The 25,543-nt window shown below is 46.3% G+C and overlaps 1 protein-coding gene across 2 annotated transcripts in view; it reads left to right on the top strand.

Annotated features, from left to right (window-relative positions):
• Positions 1-14,517: 14,517 nt before the first annotated feature.
• The window catches only part of SYN3 (synapsin III), a 177,267-nt gene continuing 166,241 nt past the window's right edge, over positions 14,518-25,543 (top strand). For both annotated transcript variants that reach the window (XM_010585368.1, XM_010585369.1), the window contains exon 1: positions 14,518-14,834. In XM_010585368.1, the coding sequence (XP_010583670.1) occupies positions 14,518-14,834 (317 nt within the window). The remainder of the gene's footprint in view (positions 14,835-25,543) is intronic.

Here is a 25,543-nt window from a genome sequence, read left to right as displayed (position 1 = left end):
GCTTTTCTTACTTCAGCAGCCTTGTGAAGTTCCTTTTAACAGGAGAGAGAGGAGTAGGCGAGGTAGGGGGTTGCTGTTTTATAATAAAATTGAAAGAGGCTGTCAGGAATTAAGATGAAGGTTACCCTGGTTTACTCTGGGCAACGTTAATAATTCAAGAAAGCCTTTCAGTCAGGGCTTCCCCCGCTGTTCCCCACAGGGGCAGTTTCATGTATGAGAATTTCTTGAGGCCATTCAATGCGCCGGCTCCTAAGAAACACGAAGCATCGGAGGGGACGGCGCCTGTCAAGGGCTGGAGCTGACAATCCCTATTAACGTGCTGGCAGGCTTTTCCCAGGAAGATACTTTGATGTCTCTGACTCTTGGCCACAGGTCACGGGCCTCTGTCTTGAAAGAAAGTGCCACCTCTTTTGCTGAGCCCCACGGACAGACTGCGTCGCTGTTGCCCCCCCCAGGAGCGACCCCCAGAAAGAAGAGGACAGTGCCTTTAGTTGCCCAGAGCAGTCGCAGACCTTCTGCAGTCGCTAGCTGGCATCTCCCACAAAAGCCATGCCAGCCGTGCAAAATCACCCGCCTTCTGCTGCGGTCAGAAAGAGAGAGGGTTCAGATCCAAACCCCAAACTTTTTTTTTTTTTTTTAGTTCAGCAAGAATCCTATTGAAGTTGATGAGAATTTTGCTTGAGCTGGAAGGGAAGGAATTGACTCTCTTTCTGAGAGAGTTGCCAGTTGAATAAGTAGTGTTGCGAGCTTTTCTGTACGCTCTGTTCTGCTGACTTGCACACAATATTGGAGTTTGGTAAATGTTCCAGTAAAAGTAATGCAGTAATCGGAGGAAGATAGAAGACATGAGCTTCCGCATTGCTGTGGTATTTCATCTTTCGGACAGAAAAGTTTTGTGGCTAGCTTTGGTTGCCTGGAATAAATAACAGTAACATGCTGTTAAATTGCGATATCCAAACCTTAGAATGGTCTTTCATCTGTCCCCCACTTTTAGAAGTAGTCAGCCAGCAACATTTCAGTGCAACATCTCTCCACTGAAAGACCACAGCTTGTCGGCTGTGAAACAGGCTCTGGAAATGCCATCTTTGAAAACTTGTTTGGAAAAGAAAGCCTACAAATGAATGGGATATTTGATACAACATTTACCTGTTACAAGAAATTTTGGAATATTTGTTGTGCTGTTTTGGAGCAGAAAATATTTTGAAATGGCACAATTTATTTGAAATGAGCAGTCTGGTTTTCAACCTACTCTTAAAAATATAAAAATTTTCAACCAGACCAATCTTAGCCCGGCTCCACATGTCTCCCTGTGCTGTAATTCCTCCCATACAGCCATAGATGATAAGACCTTAGTGCATGCGTTTGGAAGAACCTACACCTTCAGCTCTGCCTCTGTCAGTCTGTATCTCTCTCCTTCTGGTCGTTAGATGGTTGTGATGTGCTGAGGACCCTGAGCTAGTTCTGAGGTAGTTGTCCTCTGGCTTGAAAAAAGAGAGGACATCAGCGTGGTTTAATTCTTAGTGAGGCATCTAAAACTGTGACTTTCTCCAGAGCCTCCCACGCCTTGGACAAATAGAAGCAATAGCTAGTTACCTTCACACGATGCTGTAAGACCGGTATATTTTCCCAGAGCAGAGTAGGTGGTGAAGAATGAATAGGCTCTTTAGTTGTCTAACCTCCTAAGTGCATGTTTTTATGTTTAGTGGTAGAGCCCAAGGGCTATGGGCAGGTAAGAAAAACTCTGGGTTTTTTTAATTTTTTTTCATAAAGACAGTGTAGCACATGCTTGTTCCTTGGTATGGTCAGTGCTAGCAGCTGGAGGGGAGGTGGAATAATCATCAGCAATAAATCTTTGTGAGCCTCTGAAGAGCACTTCTGAAACCCAACATACAGCCAGGGAGTCCATTTTAACTAACAGCAAGTTCTGCACTTCCTCTTGGCAGAACTCACATTTCTTTGCTAGCACAGAGCAGTTGTTATACTTGCTAGGTGGGGAATACTTAGTTACTAACTAGGTTCTCCACCACAGTTTCTCTGGCCAGAAGGTTCCCGCTGCTGCTTCATTAGTATTGAGGAGCATCAGGTAGGTGCTGTGATTGCACGGAGATGCCAGCAAAGACCAACAGTTTGATCGAAGTCTGCAGCCTTGCTGCTGCTTGCCAGCAAAGAAAGCTCGGTGGGCTGTGGCTGGCAGCAACCTCAGGCGATGGGATCTGCCATGAGGCTCAGTGACAAACAGGCAGAGGGAATGCAGGGCCAAAGCTGACAAACCAGCTGCCATCTCCTGCATTGCTTGGCAATGTTTCTTGTTCAACCTTCAGGGTAGCGCAAACTGAAAAATCAGCTCAGGTAGGGATTGCTGCCAGGCACTGCCTAGCCCTGCAGATGATGCGCTGGCAGCAGCTGCTGCTCAAGGTTTGGCTGCCCAGGAGGCAGCTGCTGCTTTACGGCGTGAACATCTGAGCTTTTCTGGGGTGCTTAAGGAAGTGTCTTTGCGTTGGGATATCGTATGGTCACGCGGCCTCTGCTGAAGTTGGGGGATCATCGCAGCTGGATGAAATGCTGTTTTCTTCACTCTGGCTTTCAGGGAGCTGCTGCTTTGCTCTTGCTGCAGTGGCGATGGCTTAGAGACAGGGCTGGTTTGGACCGCAGCGGTGAGTATTTACAAACTAGCCTTGGAGCTGGTTTTCCAATCAGAAATTATAAACTCACAGCAGGAGAAACTACACAAGCTGCACTACATGGGAGGCTGAGCTCAATGATCCTAGTCTTCAAATCTATTTGATTTTTTACAAGTGCTCTGCAGTGCTTTAGTAGTAATTGAAGAGATCCAAAGCAATTATCCTCTTTCAGGAATGAGATACTAATGGTGGGGAGCTGAAGCAAGAAGAGAGCAAGTGATTAAGCTGATAATAGCGAAGGACTTTTATGTATTTGTTATCACGCAGTGTACGTTATTATTAGTGCTCATGATATGACCCTCTCTTGCCTTGGTTTTACATGTGGATTTCCATATGAAGTGATTTAACCAGGGTTCTTCTGCAGTTCTTAAGAAAATACATGTGGATGTGCAGGGTCTATCACCAACATGTGAAGGTGATCAGCTACCTCTATGGGGTTGAGTGATGATACCAGGTTTTCAAAACCCCATCGCTCACTGGGTCATGTTTGGATACTGTGTTTGCATTGGAGTAGATAGGAAAGGGGACAGAGATCCTTGTGTCTAAGCTGGCTTATAAAAGATCACCCATGCACTGCTTTCTTACACAGTTAACATCTGGGTATCCACAACAGGTTTTGCAGTGATCAGCTCTGAAACTGGAATCCAGTGACCTTAGCAGCTCTCGTTTGAGCTGAGAAGTCTGTATATTCTTTCATGTTAAAGTAATACAGTTTTCAGGTAGATTTAATTTTAAACAGCTGCCATGCTTACTTTGTATATTCTAGAACACCTCTGCAATCTGTATTTATATCACCATGCATCTCAGTCTCTCTCAAACTTGACCCAATTTAGCCTTTCCATGCTTTATTTAACAGAAATATTATAAAACCAGACACACTAAGGCACAAAGTAATTAAGTGACCTGCTCAAAGTAAAAAGTCCATAGAAAAAAACATAGGGAAAGGAACTGCTCTTTCTATCCACAAAAACCATAAGATTCATTTCATTTTGTGTGCAGTCTTGAAATAGAGAATAATGTTTTGTGTGTTTTAATTCAGTGACTGCCATACTGCAACGTGCAGGAATATCAGCTCTGCACTTCAGCTAAGCCTATGGAAAACACTGAATATGCAAGCATAAGTGCAGGCAGAATTTGGCTCGTCATCTTAACAGGGGGGAGGCCAGGCTCCATGAGTGCATAGCTCTGTGCAAAGCTGCGGGGAATAAACATACTTCCTCAGCCTGCTGTAGTTAACACCTCGCCATCCATGCCAGCCTCTGAAATCTTAAAGCTAAGAAGTTGTGCCCTGGGGTTTGTTTGGGTTTTGTTGGTTTTCTTAACCCAAATGGTGGCTGACAAAGTGATGCGGTTGTTACAAGGCGGCCAGTTCCAACATGCAAAGCTTTAAACCTGCTGGCCTTTATGAACCTGAGGGCTCCGGCGCTGGGTCTGGGCAAGAGCTGAAAATAAACCTAGCGGAGTGAGGCAGCTCCCTAGCTATTACTCAGAGCTCTGCTGAGTTTGTTTTGGACTCTTCAGCTGATCTTACAGTCTGCTCTTGGATACGTCTTCTTTTCTGTAAATACATATCTACAGTAAAAGTGGTTTTCCTCAGTAAGCTTCAGTCACACGGGGCTGCACCGCTTAGCTCTGATCAAGTACAGATTGTGCCATAGAGGAGTAGGAATACTATTTCACTGTATAAATGTACAGACGTTTATAGTCCACAAGCAGAAATGGTGGGTCTTGGATAACTTCTGCCTGAGATTTGTGGGATGTCCCCATTGCTGTTCTGCCTGCTGCAATGCTCGTGCTCTCTGTACCCGGTTAGTCACGCCGTATTTGTGTGTGCGCCCAGCAAGAGCTCAGGCCGACACGCGCTGCTCAAGCTCCTCGCACTGTGCCCTCCTTGGGCTGCGGAGCTGCCGCGTGCTCTCCCTTCCCCTTTTCCCTTTCCTTCTTTCCTTTCCAGGCTTGGGAAAGAAGTTCCGTGACTGTGGGAGAAGGAGAAATTAAAGTAGCTGTGTGGCTCGATCCTTTACGTTCCCAGTTACAAAATAGTTTTAAGTGCCATATTTATTTTTTTTTCTCTCCAGGAAAGTTTTCCCCATCAGCCCTCCCTTCCACTCATGGTGGCTATGTATTTGCCAGCCCTTGAAAGGCTTGGTGCTTGGGTTCTTAAATAAGGCTGGCCAATTTTGTAACCCTTAAAAGCTTTGTAATTCAGCTATTGATCAGCAGGGGAACCAGAGCTCTTGAAGCTGTTCATGCTTGGTTCAGTGGTGCAGCATGGAGGCATGTGAGCTGAGCCTTGCAATATCTCTGCGCTCTACAAAACAAAGCTTGTCTTCTTAAATGAGGAAACCAAGGCACAGACACTGAGTGACCGTTCCCCAGGCTGATGACAGAGGACTTTGTTAAAGTCGTGTTGTGCTTTATTTCCATGTCTGGGCCCAGCCCACTAGCCTACTCTCTCAGGACTCTGTCTGGGTCCAGAATCTATTCCAGTTCCCACACTCATGTGTTATGTTTTCTGATGCTTTTTGCCTAAACATAGTTTCTGGTGATTGGAGCCAACTACGGAGGGTTCCTACACCGTCCAGCATGAATGCAAAGACTGGATAGGCAAGCAGAAGGGAACCGGGAGGGAAGACAACTTGATAAAGGAGAGTAAGTGAAATAATTTATTATTAGGCTTTTAAAGCATACTTTCTAATCATAGCAGTGCACCTCTGGTGATACAACTCTTTGTCAACACAGTCTTCCTACGGAGCTGACACAGATGGCATTTGAAACGTGGCCAGATGCTTTATTAAGGAAGCGAAACACTCACCCACTGACTGTCCTGCACAGGCTCCTTCTGGCACCACAAATATATTTGGCTTGTAGCTCCAACCTGCAACCATGCTAGAGCAGGATCTCATGGACGTTTGGGAGGTTGCAGCTGGGGAGCAGGCACTGGCAACGGTACAAGAGCTAGGGTGCTCAGTCCAGCTCTGGGAGACAGGATTGTCACCCTTGCTGGGGTGAGAAGTGTGTGGGTACATGGTGCGAACAAAAGGGATGTATTACACAAACCCACACAGCTTTTCATGTGTCTCCATGTGATCAATAGTAATAATGCAAAAAAGTAAAGAAAAACATCTCCTACAAATACTCAGCACAGTTTGAGCTGGTCATCACAAATCTTGAGACAGACATAGCTAGCTGGATCCCTACAGTGCTCCAGCTGAAGGTCTACCAATCCCCATTTTCTCTGCCTCTTTGGAGGAATAGTCTAGCCAGTCAATTTCCTACCACTTCTACATCGCATGAAAGAATTTGGCATCAAGCCATCTTACAGTTGTATCAGAAATCTTCCCCAGAGTGCAGAAAAACATTGTCTTTCTCTTCCGTCATCAGAATAAATCAGTAAGTGTGCTCAAATTCTCAGCTTGTTCTTCTCTTTGTATTAAAGTGCTGCTGCATGAGATAGGCATGTATGGCCAGAAAGCAAATGAGCACCTTGCTGCACAAAAGCAAGTTACAGGCTTTATTTCTCCAGGTATCTGCTGTTCACACCATCAGGTTAAGTAAATCTCAAATATTATAAGGAGTTCCTCACCATATGAGAAAAATCTAGGAAACTGGGATAGGGTGGTGTCTGGAATGGTGCAGGGGGGAGAAGAGGGGTGGATGCAAATGGCAGCAAAACTTAGATGGAGTGTACTAGCACTACAGATGGTTTGGAAGACTTCAGATGTTTGAAGGAGAACTTTTTAACCCCCAGAAGCATAGAACATTTGGGAAAGAAACTGAATTTTTTTTGTGGCATTTTAAAGTGAGTTAGAAGCATTGATGCAAGAATTGCAGTATTGTGTTTGAAGATATATTATTTGGAAATACGCAATCCATTTTTTGTCTTATAAACATATGAAAAACAATACAATTTGTGCTCCAAACAGAAAATCCTTCTTATCATTGTCTATTAATTAATAATTATCTATTTGGTGTATATTATGACCTCTTAGCAAATTGTTTCTTCCCTTTCATGACCTGTAGTACTTTTTCCCCCCCCAACATATCTAGTTAAATCTGTAGTAACAAAATATTCTATTTACCCGCATTTTGAATAACCAGTCTATTGTGGCAGAATCAGAATACAGTAGAAAGAAAATAGCATAGCAATGAGGAAGAGTATGTGATCATAATCAAGACAGGAGCCCCATTAGCACTGGGCAGACTGCTGCACTTTGAGAACCTGTGAGCTGTCAGTCCCTTAGGCATCTTTTATCCGGATGAGTCTTAATGGATATTGGCAGGCCCTACATATTAAATACATCCAGCTTCTTGATTTTATTCAGATCAGCACTCTTCAAAGCAATGCGTCTCTCAGCTGAAGGAAATCCCTGCTCTATTAATGGTGTGTCTGGGACTGCTTTCGCTCTTATCACCATGAAATCAGGACTTGTGTGGATACTGCAGGAAACTTAGAACGTGACTCAAACACACAACGTGAACTGTGTCAGATCCAAGACTGGGAAGGAAGAAAATGGGGGCTTCAGGCCCTGCTTGCTTCTTTCTTCCAATTTCATCTGCTTAACATGCAGAGCGTTTATCTCTACAAATTCTCCAGTTTGTATTGGTGTCTCCTGCTTTTCTTTAATATAATTGTAAGGATCTACTTTGGCACGTGTGTATTAGCCTTAATGGAAGCATTAGTGTCGCTATTGCTCGGGGTGGGAATGACCACAATACTTCAGGGAAATGAGAAATGGAGACAGTATGCCAACTCAGCTGACTTTCAGATGGAGATGGCTCTATAGTATTCAAGGATTAGCACAGGATTTCTTTGCCCCATACTGCCCACGCCAGTTGAGCTGGGTCTGGCTTTGCTGATAAGCAAGTATTGATATTGAACAGAGACAGGCCACAGAAGGCCTCCCTAAGCTCCTTGACAAGGGGATATTACCACTGAGACAACGTTGTGGCTGTTAGGTGCCAACAGGATTTCCACAGTGAGAATAAAATGAGGAAATAATGTATTGTTTCCAAGAAGTAGCACATCATAATTTGTTCTTGGGAGTATTAAAGCCATAGAGTATTATCATAATACTCCGATTTATTTTTCACTAGGAAATTTTTCACTATTGTTAATGGCTTTAGTCATCTTCCTTTGCAATCTACTTAAAAGACTGATGATCTTACAATGACATTTTCTCATTTTAGACTCTTCTTTTTTCCTTCTTCTTTTCCTCGCCTGTTATTATGAAATAACAGGCAAAAGAAGAAACAGACTAACTCATTTTCTGTGCTGGGTGTAGCTTTTGGGGAATGGTACCATTTGCACTCTGTTTAGTATGCACGCACCCGTTATCTTCAGGACCAGACAAGGCAAACGCCCTGTGGTGAAACTGCTACATAGAAAGCACTGATAGCTTTGCAAAGTGAAAAAATAAGATTTGCAAAGCCTAGGCTTTTCCAGTTAAACAGCCACCCAAGAAAGTAGAGGGGATTTTTTAAGGTCTACAAGAATGTAGCAATAAGACAAGAGAATTGTTGCACCTTTATTTGTATCGCCGGCTTAATGAAGCATGTTGAATGTTGTGAACTGATTCATTTCTGACAACAAGACCTCCTGGCATCTCTGAGGATATCTCTAAACAGAGAAATTGGATGCACAAGACACTGACTTGCAAAAATCCTTGAAGAGCCCATTTCTAAAGGAAATCACTGCTGCTGTGAAAGGTAATAAAAAGATTGGGAAGCAAGTGAAATTCTGGCAAGCAGCTGTGTAACACACAACAGGGAACTCCGGCTCTGGGCAGCATCATTGTCCTGCTGGCATGCTGTCCCAGCTCCCCTGCCCTGCCAACCCCTCCAGCTGCAGGGTCCTGACTTCTTGCAACCCCCTCAAAGAGACAGCACGGCTCTGCCGGTGTCAGTCATAGCAGATGCACAATTTCCAGAAGAGTCTCTGGCACCCGCATGCACAAACCCCTCTGATTTTAGATGGAATTTGTGCTGTAGTTTTACATACTTTGGAAAATTTCTACCAGCATCTATGTTAGACCTGTATTGCGTTGCTGACGCTTGGGAAAGCTTTCTGCAAACTGAACACCAGCATGGAAACTCTCTGCTTTCCTCTGTTCTTTGGGATGGCATGCAGCCTTTCCAACCTTTACGCTTTTTGCAAATGCTTCAGTTTAAAAAATGGGAGTGTGGGGGGGGGTGTATCCTTATCCTTTTCCTTTTCTTTTTCTAACCCCTATTGTTATAATTTCCTGATTTGTGGAATTTCAGCTTGCACTGAAAAATACCAAGAAATGTTTGAACACGTGAGCTTCTTGAGTCCAAAACTGTGGCAAGTGATGTAAAAACCCAACAAAGGTTCTGATTAATTTCAGAACTAATTGTTTTATTCTGTTTTCAATTCTTCCTAAGAAATGCCAAGCTATGCCAAGGTACATCAAGCTTGGGAATTTTGAAGCCATTTATGGCGAAACACTGAAAGCCTGACAATAATGAATAATCTCTTGCTTTTCTCTTTTTGAAAATATATATGGAAAGCCATCCAGCTGGATTTGGAGCTCCCTGACATGGCTGTCCCTCCACAGAAGTCCACTCCCACAGTGTGTCAATATGCCTGAAGGCAGGAAGGGACACATGGGGATATCTTAAAATGCTCATATATGCTAATGGCTATCCACAAAATGGATGTGAGGGGTGTTAGTACCAGGTGAGGAGCATCCCCTCATCTTTCCATCCATAAAGAGGCAGAAGTAAGTGTGCGGCTCCCTTACAGCGAGGTGGGAGGATAACCTCGACTGTTGACATTCATGTTGGCTTTCCATCTTGCCACCCCCAGCATTGCTCCATTGAGGCTGTCGAGCAGGAATCGGATGCAGGCTGGCATGGTCATGTCAGTTCATTACCTGACAGCATAGATAAGCTCAGGGGAAATCTAAGCACGGTTAACAGATATCAGCTAATTGGGTTTGGTTCCCTCTGGATGCTACCGCACATTAGAAAGTAATTCAGCAAGAGGTTTAAGTGAACATTTTGTTATTGTTTTCTAACGCATGTCAACAGGTTTTCGGAAATAACTTGCATCTCTGTGGAGTATATCCTTGAGAAAAAGTAGGTAGGTGCCTGGCTGCTGTTAATGTGCTGAGGGAGCAGATTACTTACCCTCTCTTGCCCTTTGGAAAATATCAGCCAAGAAGTTTAACTGCGTATTAGCATGGGGCTGACAGTGCCAGGCTCTTTGCTGGTGTTTTCAAGGTCAGCTCTAATTGACCTTGCCTTTGCTTCATTTAGTTGCTCACATCGTTTCCTTTTGATTCCTCATCTATGCTCACATTGTTGGGATTTCTACGTTCCCACATTGTCTTTTGGTTAAACTGATTCCTGCTTACTTCTTCCCGTTCTGCTTGTGCCTTCTCCTCCTCCTCTTCCCCTCCTTCCTGCCTGTTATCTTTCTTCAGGACTCACTAATTCACCCATGCCTTGTTTATTTTTTCACCATCCTGAAATATAGCCCAGATCCCCGACCTGCAGCTCTACAGCCCAGATGCCCGCTGTTTTCCCAGCTAGCTTTCGGGAGCAGCCATTTCACACAGCAGCAGATTACTCCTGCATCGTGGGGAGGCAGCTGCTGTGTTGCAGCTTGAGGAACTCAACAGGAGCTTCTACCTCACCTGGAAGCAGCCCGTGGGCTCTATTTCAGCCGTGCAGGGAACTACAGGCCTTCCTTTGGGCAGGTTTGTGCCTGGCACAGCATTAAGTAGGTGACTTGTCTCCACGTGAGCCGTAGGAAGATACCGGTGTGCACAGAGGCAAGGTACAACCTGATGGTGTAGAGCCAGCAGCTCTCCTACCTGTGGCTCTGGAGTGACAAAATATCACTTAGCAGATTTGTCTTGCTTCTGAAAGAGCTGTTGGCTCCTCATTTTGCTGAAGTTACAGCCCTGCTTGCTTGCTCGGGTAGGACCTGTACGTACATCGGGTGGATGCTGTGCTGGGAGAGCTGCACAGAGCCAGATCTGGCCTGACCTGCTGAGCCCTCGGGATGTCTACGGGGAGTTTCAAGCAGTAAGAAAATGAGGTCCTAACCTACTCAGCCTGTGCCTGTATGAAAGTGCCTACTGCTGGAAGTTAAATAATAGCAAGTGTGCATCATGCAGAAGCAGACTGTGAGGTTTTCCAGTAAGCAAAGGAATCTGCAGGCAGTTTATGCAGCTCCCATTGCAGAAAAGGTCTCTGTGGTGGCACTAATGGCAATCGATGAATCAATGCAGCGAAGGCACCAATTACTTCATTTTTTAAAAGATAAAGTCTATTTTAATTGCATTACCCAGCTCATTAGAAAAACGTACGTACTGAGAGGACAGTCTGTGCCATCGCTTTGACAGACCCAAAGTCAAAGTTCCTGGCGGGTTTGCCATCCCCCAGCCCAGAGCGGAGCCAGGCGTTACTCTCCGCTGCAGCAGTGTCATCCCGTTTGAATTTAGCCTCCGCGTGCTTTGCTGGAGGGAGATTTCCCCGTGACATCAGTTGCTTAGGTTTTCTCTCCTTCTTTCCCGAGCCAACGGCACGCAGCCCAGTTTTCGCAGCCTCCGAGGCAGTGCCAGCCAGCAGAGGGAAAGGCCAGCTTCAGTGCAGCGTCCCAAACGCTCTGGACAAGAGAGTTTTGCCAGTTCCCAGTGTCTCCTGGGCAACATCTTCCACTACCAAACCCCCAGCAGAAAAAAAATGATGGGTCACTGTAAATATCACAGTTTAAAAGTGTCCAGGAGGCAAGTGGGCATGGCCCTGCAGTAAGTATGATAAATTGTTTATTGTAAACAGTACCCTGAAGGGCACAGTTTGGGAAGCCCTGTTGCAGAGGAAACCTGCTGCGTGCCTTCCAGGTGCATCGCTGGGTACTCTGCCCCTTCCCAGCCCTGGGACACCTTATGCCATGTGCCTCCATGCCCTTCTTCCACAGGGCAGAGACATTTGCCCGTTGCTTTACTTGCTGGTGCTTTGCAAGGAGCCCACGTTCTTTTGGAGAGTGCAAATCTCGCAGAGGAGGAAGCAGCCATGCAAGCGCCTGGCAGTGGGGGAGAAAGGCTTTCAAGGGTGTGCAAGTCCTGCTGGACCCTGTCCCAGGGATACTGGCTTGTGGAAAGAGCCTTGTCCAGTCTGTATGGCTGGGGCCAGGTTCCCTCCCGTGGCTGAGAGCTGCCACAGCAGGAACCGGCAGCTCCCTGTGATGCTGTGCAAGGAGCAAGTATCTTGTGCTAAAAGCGCTTCTCCTGAGACTGGTATGGAAATTACGTCCTACCTCTTGCCAGGTAACGCGAAGGTCCTCCAAGAGAGCCCGCCTAATTGCTGTACACAGTAATGGGATAGTCACACGGAGCCCTTCTGACAGTAGTCAGATCTCTGGGATGCTCCTCTTAACCAGGACCGGACCTACTCTTGAGTGGACTGGCATTAAAGTGAGGGGATTTTTCTTATTTGTCTTGTGGAAGGTAGAAAACACAGTTTCCTGAGCAGAGGACAGTGCGGCGCATTCCTACCCAGCCTGTAGTATACCAGTCCCCAAAGTCTTTGTAGGCTCTACACTCTGGTCATCCCGGACAGGTAACTGGTGCTGGCTCTCTGCTGGCACTCACACTTAACTGTGGTAGGACACAAGTAGGCCAAGTGCTGTGTGTATATATGCATGAGGTAAGTAGCTGGCTCGTAATTGATGGATAATATATGTTACCTGCTTCTTGGAACAGCTGCTGCATAAACAGAGCGTGTACTGAAGTGCTCACCAGTGCATGCATTTGCTGATGTTGTAAAGTCACCAGGCATGCCAGGACCAGGCGGGAAGTCAGCACAATGCCTCGAGATACATTATCGACTGTAAATGTGGCAGGAAGTCATTAAAGATTTCCTGAGCTATTCCCTGGGAAAAGACTACCTCCAGGCTCCGGCAAAGTCAGAGGAGTTGTACTGCCAGGGCTGAGAAATCAAAAGAAAAATTGCTCTAATAAGCTGATGTCAGCAGCTTCAGCAGGGAGCCCTCTGCTCCAGATGGATCCTGTGCCCACAGGATCGGGGTGGTGACGGATGACGAGATTTGGGGGACATGTGCCAAGGGGCCCTTTGTAGCTCACTTACTCCAGGCAGGCTCATCCGAGCCTCCCTAAGGCTCTGGGGGCTGAGAGAGGTACGGACATAGACAGGTCTGGTTCCTCTGTCTCTAAAGCTTTGTAAATCCCTGTAGGTGAAAACAAACGATAGCTTGTTTTAAGGAAGCTGTTTGGTTGCTCCATGAGCTCTCAGCCACAGGTCCAGGAGGAAGGTTCACAGACACCGAAGTCTCTTGGACCAACTGGGAAAAGACAATATCCTGCCGTCAGGAGGCAACTGGAGACTGGGACAAGAGCGTGAGCAGTGAGGGAGGCCAAACCAGGCAGGTCAAGGCAAGGAGCTCCAGCGTTTGTAGGGGGCTCATTCAAAAAGGCTTGAAGGGGGTCGGGGCATGGTTTAGCGATGATACCAGGAATCCATGTGACTCATCTCACTTGATGTATGGGATAACTCTCACTTTTGTTGCTGTGGATATGTCTGTCTTGGAAAAACATTTACGTTTTACCAGCAATACGTTTTTTCTTTTTCCCTAAATCTCACCAACCAGCCTCTGGTCAAGACTCAAAGGCTGTCTCAGCAGATAAAAGGTCTTGGGGAATTACTGTGGAAAACTCATTTCTAGGCTATGCCTGCAGGTGAAAATTTTTGTGAAAGTAACAACTAACCCTGTGAGATTATTTAACTACTGAAAAACGTAGTGTTCTGGGTAAAAATAAAGTCATCATACTCGGTCAAGGGAGAAAAGCCAAGTAGTTATATTTCATGGTGTTCATTTTCTCACTGGAAAAGATGAGCAGAGTAAAAGACCTTTCTTCTTAAAACAAAACAGAAAACCCAACAACAGGAAAAAAAAAAAGTATGTGAAGATTAGACAGCCAAACTTCTAGTTTTGAGTACCTGCAAAAATCCTACAAGTGAACTTGTAAAATCAGGTAGTCTGCTATGTCTAGCAACCACCAGCATGCACCTGGCTCAAAATCTAATTTTCAGTGCCGAGAGCAGCAGGGACAGAAGCGAGTAGTTTGAAGCTGCCACTGAACTTGATCAAGATGTGTATGGGGATTTTTCCACTATTTATTTTCTACAAGCTATTTCAATTTAGGATGTTTGTTCCTTAAATTCAGAGCCTTGCTTACAAGCCTGCCAAAGATGATACAACTTTTTACCCTGTTGGATCATTTGCTGGTTACTCTGCAACAACCATGTGTTATTTCCAACACACAAAATACAGGAAATAAGCTGTCTCTCTTTTGAAAATTAACATTTATGGTCAGAATAATTTTTCTTTCCCCACGGTGAACAGTTATAGAATTGTTAGCCCCTAAACTAGTGCAAAGTAGTCTGCCCTGACCGGAAAATGTTTTGGGATGAGAGAGTGCCACGAAATATGCTTTGTCCTATCTGTTTGGCTGTACCAGTGTAGCATACTGCATAGAAACCAGTAGTCCTTTTTCCTCTCGTTGTTGATTAAGGTACCCATTTAAAAGGCCAAAGGTGATTTTCTTATCTCAGACTCACGTTATGTATCTGATATATATGTCTTTTATTCTTTTCCCACAGGAGAGAAAGAAAATATTGCTGAAAAACTAAGGCATATTTCTCCAGCAGGATTTCAAGGGGGAAAGCCTGCCTACCTGGACAGCAAGAAGGTACCCTACACACACACGGAAACGTTCCCCGGGACCAGTGACGCTGTTCTCCAGCCGCGCTCTTGCTGAGAAGGTTCCCACACAACACTGCAACAATGAATTTCCTCCGGAGGCGTCTCTCAGACAGTAGTTTTGTGGCAAATTTGCCCAACGGCTACATGATGGACTTGCAGCGCCCTGACAATTCCACGAGCTCCCCAGTTTCTCCTGCCATGGAGAGAAAGCACCTGCAGCCACCGCAGCCCTCGCTCTCTTCCTCTACTGGCACCAGCATCTTCAGCTCCATCTCCAGTGCCATGAAGCAAACCACACAAGCGGCTGCAGGACTAATTGACCACTCAGCCAGCCCCACACCGCCTGTGGCCCAGAAACCCAAGATCCTGCTGGTGATTGATGACGCGCACACAGACTGGTAAGTCATCACGGTCCTCTCTGTTGAATTCAGCTCCACGAAGTTTGGGAGGTGAGAGGGATCTGGGAAGCACAGGGCATCTGCAGGGGGGTACACAGATACTTTCACATCTAGGTCGCCAACTCTGGCTCTAGGTTGGTGTCTGTCCAATGACCTGCCTAAATGGCAGAGTAGGCTTTTCTCATATATTTCTTGAAAAAAATGTTCATTTGGTACTCATTGACAAACTTCTTCATAGCCTCAATGTATGAGCATACATAGGGCATTTTTGGCTCAGCAGGCTTAGCTGAGCTGTCACATCGAGCGATGGTCCTAAGAGGTCACAGCTGAAGGTATGTTAGTGATGTGGTTCAGGACCTTAACCTACTGTTTGTGCTGGCTCCAGAAGTGAAAAGGGACTCCTCTCTCCAGCTTTCTCTCTCTTGAGCTTTTCCCTGTGTACAAATTTGTACATAAATTAATAAAAGACAACCCAAGCCTACTACTACTAATAGTAATGACTAGAGTTCATTTGCTGCTCAAGGGCCCTTTATTTGCTAAGCATAGTGGGTATTGGCAAAAGACTGTCAGGCTCACCTAAGCCCCAAATTTGCCTTGTTGATGCAGGTCTCTGTTTACAAACAAAAGTTTGGAAGTTTGTTTCCTGTGATATTGGGCAGCAGAGGACACTTTCCAAATGATAGGAGAACTAAAGTCTTCCAAAATGCTAGAGAAATTACTGCTTGCAGTGTGCTCCCTTTCAAAGTCAGCTGGTTTAGAAAGCTTTAGGCAAGATGGCCAAGAGACCTATTTGGGGGAAAATCTTGAGCATGTGTTGAGGAGATGCTTATTGTTTTGTCTGCCAGCTTGTCACAACACAGAAAAAAAGGAAAGGGTAGCATAGGCAAGGGGACCATATTGAAGATTTCAAAATGAAAGAAGTTGGGTTAGCAGATCTTGGCCAAGGGAGATTATTTTATTGTTCTTTTCATCCAACACTACTCTTCAGTGAAGTCGTCACCTCTGCTTTCCCAGGAGAGTGGGGACAAGGTGGGACCTGCCTCCCTGGCTGTATCTTCAAAAAGCAAGAGCTTAGCTCTTAGCCAAAAAGGCACAATGACTGAGTACAACTAGGTCAGGCTTTCTCGAGCCAACTTGAAGTAAGAGAGGGAAAACGGTGGGATTTTTCTCAAAGGAAAAACAACTTTTTAACTGAGTGGGCAAGTCCCCGATAAGGTGGTTGTCTATCAAACGTTTCACCGGCATAGTGTTTTTTCTTACAGTAGCAGCCTCCTAATGCCAGATAGTTCGGTTGGCAACACCAGTCTGGCTCAACCCTAATCTCTCCTTCCCCGGTGCACCTGCAAGTGTCCCAGCAGGCTGATGGTCACCAACCTCACCAACCTCCGTCTCTGCTTGGCGTCTTTGCAGTTCCTTGAAGATGCTGCCAGGTGGCAGTCCCTTAACATAGCATCCTCCAGCTGGGGATGGGAGGGCCTCTAATGCAGAGCTCTAGCATCTGGGGCTTAGCCGGCACTGCTTAGTGCAAACACTGTAATCAGAGAGGAAAGCCCTAGCTCAAAGGCCAATCTAGTTTTTTCTTGAGATTAATGGTGCTGAAGGTAGTCTGGGCAGGGGAAAGGACAAGGAGGGGTTGGACTCTGTCGCAGTGTTTTCATGTCTTAAAATACTCACTGCGCTCAAATCCCTGCCTTTATATCTCCCAGCTGCTGTTCTGTCATGCAGGCTTCGTGGTCTGTGAGCTGAGCTTGCCCAAGGAGCAGCAGCTGGGAGATATAAAGAGGAGGTACGGCTACCCGTGCTGTCTTCACTCCTCCGCTCACGTGTAAGCACTCCGCGTATCCTGCTGTGTAGGCTATCCCTCTACTGTCTGTAACTCAGCAGTTTCTACACATGATGGGGGACCCCTTTCATTCGTCCCAGCTCTCTGCCTCTATCCACAGGCTCGTGGACACCAAATAACGCTGCTTGCAAAGGCTCCCTGCCTTCCCTCTGCCTGAGGTTGTGAGGGCACTGAACAAAATTATTGTATGCATCGTGACTGTATCCTGACATATGTATGACATGAAAACCCAGGAAAGAGCATTACTAACCCTTGTCTGCCAGAGATTTCCATGGCTCTTTGTAGCATGGACAGAAACACATGCCTAGAAACTTCCCAGCCTGAAAGTAGTATGTGGTCCTTTCTGAGAGAGCATACCAGTGCTACCACTCCAGTAGGCCAGGAGTGCTACTTGGCAGTTGATTTTTGTGTCTCCAGGAAACTCAGTGAGCCCTTGAGAGCAGTGGCTCCATGGCTTTGTGGATGTTTATTCTTGGTAAGGTACTTCTGAGCAATGCCAGTCATCTTCCTGGTCTCAGCCAGGGTGTTAACGTGAGCTCAAGCTGACCGTCCCGAGGCAGCAGTGTTTGCCTTGTGAGAGCACAGCTGAAGAGGCTGGTTATCCAGGGATTCTGGCTGTCCACTCTGCATCATGTAGGCAAACAGTCTCAGGCTTTGGAGGGTGAACAACAACCTATTGTTACTTCTGCGCTGGTGATTTTGGGGTTGGAAGAAGCATCGTGTTTGCAATGCATTTAACCTCTGCCTGCTCTGGTTCTTGCTACTTGTGAAACCTTTGTATTTGGTTTTCAAGAAATCCTTTCCTTCTCCTTTTGAAAGAGTTAACTCTGCTAGTAAAGATCCCCAAGAAATAACAACTAAAGCACTACCTTTATTTTAAGGGCGGGGGGCTTCCACAATGTCTCCTCCCCCGCAGCAAGTTACATGGGGTTTACAACAAGGACTAGCTTGTTCACAGACAGGAAGGGTGAGAGACAGTGGAATCTGCCATTTGATTTCTCTTCTCTAAAAGAAAACACTTTCTCATAATTGGAGACTAGCAATATTGCCAAGCCAGACGTTAATTTATCACTACTGTTTGTATTACAGCAGAGGCAAAGAGCGGCAATTGTGGATTAGGACAAGGTGTTGCACAAGTGCATGATGAAATGCTCCAGCAACGCAAATAGGCGAGCGCATGTTGAATGCACTTTTAAAGTGACTATTTTTAAGGAGCTACTATGTCTCTGATGGTACAGCACAGCACTCAACTTCTCTCAGATGTCTGGAGGAAGCAAAGACCATCCATGGGAATCCATGGCCTGTCTTTCTCCATAAAATCCTTACCACTCCTGACATGCAATATGCTCTTGTTTATTCCAAAGACAAAGTATTATAAAAATAACTTGAGCCCCACAGAATACGATCAGCTGCTTTCTGCATTAGCAGCAGTAAAAGAAAGGTACGTTCTATTAAAAGCAAGGGAACTCACCCAGCTTTCTGTTAAAGTGGCAACGTTTTGACAAATTTTCCATCCTTCTCCAACACCCTGCTCTAGCGCATTGCAAGGAAGCACACGGTGAATCTGCCACATGTAGGATGTGCACGAGAGGAGAACGCTATCTGTACGGCTCCCTCGTGCTCTTGGCTTTGGCAGGCAGTCCTCCGAGGCACCCACAGCAGTGAATGTGTCTGTGCATCAGCACATGAGGGAAAAACTCTGCTTCTCTTCGGTCATTAATGGCACTTATCTCACCTGGGTAGCCTCCACCTGGAGAATGGGGCACCTTCTTGTGGGCTGGGAGTGTCTGTGCCTTGGGAGACTTCCAAAAACGCATCCACAACTCACCTACAGCAGCTGCCAGAAAAAAAGGAGCTCGGACGTGAACACACGCACACGTGCGCACGTGCAAAAGCACAGCAAAAGGGAGCGGGACCGTGAGGAACGGGAATGGCAGGACTCCATGTGATGGCAGATGGGCCAGCTCCGGCAGCCCGACCTCAGCCAGGAGGAAAACATCCCACCTCTGGCAACTTCCTTGCCTGACAGGCTATTAAGTAAAATCATGCTCCTGCTGGGCTGAATTTCTCAGCAGATCAAACAGGATTTAGTACTGTGAATTGTTAACCCCCATCCTCTGCGAAAGCGCTCAGCTTTCTAGCCTAATGCTTCGTTTTTAAACAGCTTATTTGGGAAGTGATCAAGAACAGCTAAGGCTCCGGTTAACAACATATGCTAAAAACATTGCTTTTTGGACCAGACAGCATAACAAAGTTGTTCTTGTTGCATTTGTTACGTATCTTGGTTGCATTTGTGAAATAGCTCATGTCACTTTTCAGAGCCATCGGTGTGTTTTGTCCACATTTCAGGCTGTTTCAAGTGCTAACAGTGTTACACGCTGTCTTGCACAAAATACTTGTGCCCTATGTGCAGCAGTTCTACACGCAAGGATCGTGCCATGTTTCACAGGGGAAAAAAAAAAGCCACAGGAGGTATTTTAGGAGACACAAAACTGCATTATTATTTTCCCATTTACTTTACAGCCAAATCTGCCTGAACATACTGTCTCCAAAAATTTAAAGACGAAGGAAAAGAAAAACTGTGATTAATACTGAATGAAATCCTCTTAATACATCTGAAATGATCCTTTGTATAACAATAATGTAATGATTCAGTTCTAATTATGGACTGACCTGACAGGATTACTGTTTTATACTGTTCAGAGGAAATTATCAAGCCTTTTTTATTAAAATAAAACTATTTTTACTTCTGATAGTACATGACAATATTGAGCCTCAAATATGTCATTTGTCCAAAAAATGTAACTGGTCCAATAATAAGTCTAATACTGAATTTTAGTAACATGGGACTTCCTAAATCCTAATTTTTTTGCAAGGAACTCCTTTTCAAAAATATTCAATGAGTGTCTTGAGTAATTTCATGCTTTCAGTAGGCTGAAGATTATATACTATGGCTCCCATTCAGAGGAATATCTCTGTACCTAACTCATTTAAATATAATGGGAAGGTTTGGACTAGCTTTTGGCTTTGGACTTCATTATCATTTATCTTTATTATTATTTTATTCAGAATTGATACTTCAAGTTTGACCTCAGAAACTTGCAGGTTAAACTGCGAAGTTTTGTCTATATTTCCTGATAAGAAGACCAAAATCATCTAACGTGGTGGTAACTGACAATAAAGGATTATGAATTAGCTTTTATTATACAGGTGTGACCTTTTAAGGTTTCACAAGTTATGTGCAACTATGTGGCTATAATTTGAAAAAAAACTTAAAAGTAAAATTTTCACAAATCTGGCTAAAAACCTTACATTTTCATTGTTTAGCCATGTCTACCCAGGACTGAATATTTCTCTTCCTTTAGGGAAAGAGGAGGCAAGTTTGTCTTAAATGTGTGTCTGTGTGCACGCGCACACATGCTTTGAGGCAGCATGAAGAGTTTCTGTATTCCGTAGCATACAGGCATTGGGGTGAAAAGGAGGTAAAGCTGTCAAAGATATTGAATAAATTGCATTTATCATGTCGTTTTCCAATTTTTTAGCTATATCACCATCATGTCTGCCTGTATTTTTGTCCTGCATATGTAAAGCAACTTGGGATCTAGTGCTCTTAAATGAAAGGTGATACAGAAATGTAAAGGATTAGTATCATTACAAAAATAGACACAAGGAATATGGAAAGCATTCCCCACCAGGTTATAAATATGCTAATGCAAGTCAAATCTGGGACCTTAATTGCTTTACCAGAGTTCCTATAAATGCATAGAATTTAACCTCAGAATGTCCTGCCTAGTCCCGTACATATTAAAAAGATAAAAAAAACTCCCTCAGATGTATTTCTCAAGGTTTGTGAGCCAGATTTCTTCTGCCTGCAAGCCAGCAGCCCTGCCTTAGCGTTGGTTGGAGTTAGCCTGGTTCCCCTGCTCCTCAGGTTCAGGGAGGGCAGGAGTGGGCTGGAATAAAATATTGCCCAATCCTCAACAAAATGATACCCCTCGCAAACAGCTCCTAGGCCATCCCATCTAGATTTAGCAACGTGGAAACGTTCCAGAGACATACTATTTTGATAATACGCAAAAGAAAATTGCTGCCTCACGCTGTACTTCAAGCAGCCCCCCACCTCCACCCACCGCTCCCCCCCCCAAGCTCCTTGTGGCCGGGAGGAATGTGACCGCGATGTAGCCTGGGTGGGGGACCAGACCTACAGCAAAGTGTCCTTCTTATCCTGACAGCTCGGAGAAGCACAAAAAGCCGTGCCCAAAAGCAATAGCGCTTCACTAACTAGTGTTTCTTCTCTTGGGGGGGTGGTGGCTTTGATTACCCCTGTTTGACGAGTGGGAGGGGGCACAGGAAGATGCTGGGAGGCCAGTATTGTGTGGGACTCCACAGTTCCTTGAATAGAAAGAGCGGCCTGAATGGTTGTCTCTGCGATCGTTAAAGTGCTGGTGGCTTGCCAACCCAGGTCTCCCCCGAAAACAGGCCTTCAGTTCCCTGAGAGAAAGGGAGGACTCACAAAAGAAGATTTTAAAAAAAAAAACCTTCTCCCTTCCTGCCCCAAAGCTTCCTTTTCTGTGTGCGTTCAAGCCAAGAAAATCCCTCCAGCCCTGTAGGGTGGGACATCAGACCTCATCAAGGACCTCACCACGAGGACTTCCTTTATCCAAAAAAAAAAAAAAAAACCAACCCCAAAACCCAAAACACCACCACCGTCACAGCCCGATACAAACCTCTTCAGGAGAGGCGTTTCTTTCCTTGATGCGATCCCATAACTAATAACACCTCGAGGGCTGTTTTACGGGAACCAGAGCGGGCTGGGGCTTGTGGTTCTTCCCAGAAGGCAACAAAGGCGGTCTGTTCCCACGGCCCGACCTTGGACACCGAGGACCTACCTGCAGCGGAGCTGGCTCTCGATTCGGTGGCTCCAGTAAGCCAGGTACTGGTATCGGCACCGACAGCAAGATGATCTCACCCTGGGGGTGGCACGGGGCTGAGCACAGCGATACTGCACCCTGGGGCTGGAGCTGAAACTTTTGTGGAGCTCCTGGCAAAGTCTCAGTGTATTTAGGGTTACCTTTTGACCCAACCCAAAAACTTAGATTCACCTCTTGGTCCTTCCCTGTCTGTCCACACGGCGTGGGTACCCTTTCCTTCTTTCTGCACTTGCCTCTGGTCCGCTTAACCTGTAATTCAGACCTTGTTTTTCTGAGGTGTCAAAGCGCACATCCATCGTGCTTATCCACCCTCTTTAGCATCCTGACAACCCCTGCCCCAAGGTACTCTCTCAGCATAAATATTAACTACCAACCAGTCCATCCCACAGCTGAACAGTGCATAAAGGTCTCCGGGCCAAAGCAGATATGGACAAAAGCTCCAGCCGTTTGCAGACCTCGACATTTCTGGAGTGATTTTTCTCTTCCCTATGCCCTGGGCAGTCGGGACTTGACCATCTCCAAAGTCCTTACTACTTGCAGCTGGGAATTGCTAAACTGGGGAGAAGCGGTGAAGGGGTTGAGGGCTGGCCCCTGAAAGGAAAACCTTCCTTGTTTTCACCCCTGAAGAAAAAAGGGCACAGATGCATCTCTCCTCCCCCTTTCCCTTCCCACTGCCTTTATAGTGCGTAGGGGCTGGGGGGGTCGGGGCATTCCAGCGGCTGCTGGCCAGTATCCTGGAAACTGTCTCCTTTTTCCCAGTCCCAGCCCCTTTTATGAAGGAGACAATGCGGACATACAGTGAGTGCCTTGTGCATCACTTGGGCCCCCAGGCCCTTTGACACGGGGATTTCGTACAGTGGCTAACCCCCTCCCCGAGGTCCCCCCCCACCCAATCCAGGGGGCTTCAGCCTCGCCTCTTCCAGGCTGATCCAGAAAGAAATTACATCCCTTATTTTCCCAAGGGCCTTGAGAGAAATATGTCTAATGTGATTCCAGGGAAATAATTCGGATAATTCCTGAATTTGCCCATGGATCCCTTTTGGTTTATTTACCCACGTCTCTTCTTCACCATTTCTCTCCCTCTTTCTTCCACCCCTCCCCAAGAGCCCCGCACGTTTCCCCTCTCCTCAGCATGTTTTGCTCTGGCCCCTCCGCAGGGTGGAAAAGGCTGCTTTCCACTCCAGATGAGTAGTAGTCTCCATCCAAAGCGTGGCTTGGCTTGCTTTGCTTGTCGTGTCTTGCTCCAGAGGCACAAGCTCAGTCAGAGGATTTGGAGGAATTTACCGTGACGATATCCCAGTGCCCCTCTTTGGCACGCTCTCGGAGATACTTAGCCCATTTCTGGGGTGAAGGTACAAGCCTGCTCCTGAGTTTGTAGCCCAAGGCCCCTGTCTAACAGTGATTCCCCAAAAAGTACCTGGGTTCGTTTACATCACGGGGGATTTGGGCTTAGGCTTACTTGTTTGTCTGAAGGATGGCTTCCCAGTTACCCCAAGACACACTACCAGTGATTGCAATTACATTTGCTACATCAGCTCCCCTGAGGTCTCTCACAGGAAGATTTGAGCTATATTTCTTTGATCTCTATCTATCCTAGAAAATTGCTTCATACAGGAGCCATTTTACAGGATACCCTGAAGAAGTCCTCTGAATTTAATACAAAATGCCAGCCTGTCTTCAAAGCTGTATAATGTGTCACAATCTCTGCTTTGCCCAGCTAATGGACCTGCAGGAACAGCTTTAAGCTTTGAATCACTGCCCTCCACCAGGCCATCACGATCACTTCAAATCTCGTGTCCCTCCTGGCTACTCCCTTCCCGATGCTTTTCTTACATGGGCTGCTGTCTAGTGGCACTGTACCTGGTGAAGAGCTCCTTGGGCACTTTCTCTAGCTGATGCTTAATACCTGGGCATCTTTTCCTATTCCTCACCTGGGCAGAGCATTTTCCAGCCTGGCAGAAGCTGTGCAGTCCCCTGCTGCATCCCTAATGTCTCTGTTTCCCACAGATCCAGAGGAAAACATTGAAGCAGTCCTCTTAAGCAGCTTGGATATGCTTCTTTGCACCGAGAGGAAAAAAATCAGAAGGAAGAGAGAAGAAATAACTCCAGGAGAGACAGTACAAGCTCTGCACAAATAGCTTCTCCTGGATTCCTGTGCTGAGCACGCGTATTGGCTGATGGGTTGAGCACTCATTGGACCTACTTTTGTTGTAAAGCAGAAAGGGAACAAGGCAGATGCAACTGGTTATTTTAGCATACAGACAGAAATTGCAAGATGATCTGTGCTCTCCTTACAGAAGCAGCCTGTGAGTTTTGGCCCTTCGCTGCCAATTCTGGAAGCTCCCGTTTTACGTGTGGGAGTTGCTTCTCTTGCGCCGTGTTTCCCCACGGTGCAGGAGCAGCACAGCGGTGTAGGCTGGCCCCAGCTCCCGTACCAGTAGCCCACTGGCCCCAGGTCCCATACTGGTAGCCCACTGGCCCAGCTCTACCTCCCCTGGGCCTGGTGGCACGCGAGGCTTCGATGGGGGAACTTCATGCCCCATGAGGACTGAACCCCTGTGTTTGCAGACTACAGGCATTAGTACAAAGGTGCAGGGGAGCACGCCAATTCAGGCAGCCCTTGCATGCAATACGTGCAATACAAGCTGTCCCAGCTGTCGGTGACACTAGAGGGATAAACTCTGGTATTCGAGTGTCTTACAGGTGTGTTTGCGGTCTTCGATCAGTGCTGGCATTCCTTGCTTACAGAGATGTTTGCAGACACCTAAGGGCGCTAATGTTATACATGGACTTTCTCTGAATTAGCTTGTATGTAGGTAATTGGAGGTGAATTGATCATTTATTTTTCCCTGCTGCTATTAATGATACACTCCGTATCTGACAGAAATTTGTGTATATGCTTCCTCCAGCCACGGTCACTGAGGCAGGCTGGGACTGTTTCATGGCAGCTCTGGAAAATAAGCTTTTATTCTTTCCAAATTACTTCATAAGAAGAGGTATCAGGTTTCTTGTGGCCCTGTAATCATGTCAGGACTGAGGCAGAAAGCAGAAGTTATGTTTGTCTGATGCCCTTACACCCAGAAAATATGTCCTTTTCCAGAGCATGCGGCTTCTTCATCACAAAGAGGGAGCACTTCAAGGCAAGTTTGCTCCCTGGAAGCCAGGGCAGACATTTGCCTGTTTATTATGGTGCTTCCTCCCTCCCAGCCGGTGCGGCTACATTTAAATGCATTGCCTAGCGCTGTAAATCCCACCCAGGAACTGCTCTTGAGCATGGCCCTGCCGTTTTCTTCAGTCAAAACATGTTTACGTGCTCATTTACTGAGATCACAGCAACCTCACCACCCCATCTGCACCCTGCCTAGCCAAATTATAACACTGTGTTCTGGCGGGTTGAACATCTGACGTGCTTTAAAATAAAGGGATGGCCAACCAAGCGGTGGTCAGTGCTGCAGGCTGCCCGGGACAAGAGGGGGGTTCTGTGGCCAGTGCTTTGCCCAGTGTCCCAAGCTGGGGGATGCCAGACAGCCCCCTCCCGGGGCGATGAGCCGCTCTTCTGATCGCTGGTGCACTGGAGGTGCGCGGGGACACTTCTGAGGCTCCCCAGAAAGAGTTTTGACTGGTCTTCTGGGTGCTGCTCCCCAGCCCCCCTACAAGCTGCTTCGATAACCCTGCCGCGTGTCACTTCCTAAGCGGCGGTCTGGAAGAGCCTTGCTCAGGTGGTTTTGGGGCACAGAGCATCCACAAATGTCTTGCACGGTCTCACCTGCCAGAAACATCAATCTATCTTTCTCCTGCATCCCCACCAGAGCAGCGTGGTCTTCCTTTCCTCCGTCTCACGTCCGCTGGAGGGACCAGAAGCCATTTAATATGTTGCACAGTACTGACCAAAAGACTCTTCCCTCTTGCAATGGAGGCATCGTGATGTTTCCATA

The sequence above is a fragment of the Haliaeetus leucocephalus genome, unplaced genomic scaffold (genome assembly GCF_000737465.1).
Source record: "Haliaeetus leucocephalus isolate CR32 unplaced genomic scaffold, Haliaeetus_leucocephalus-4.0 Scaffold101, whole genome shotgun sequence".
Classification (NCBI taxonomy): Eukaryota; Metazoa; Chordata; class Aves; order Accipitriformes; family Accipitridae; genus Haliaeetus; species Haliaeetus leucocephalus.
The sequence above is the reverse complement of the archived record's forward strand: the minus strand, read 5'-3'. Positions and strand labels throughout refer to the sequence as shown.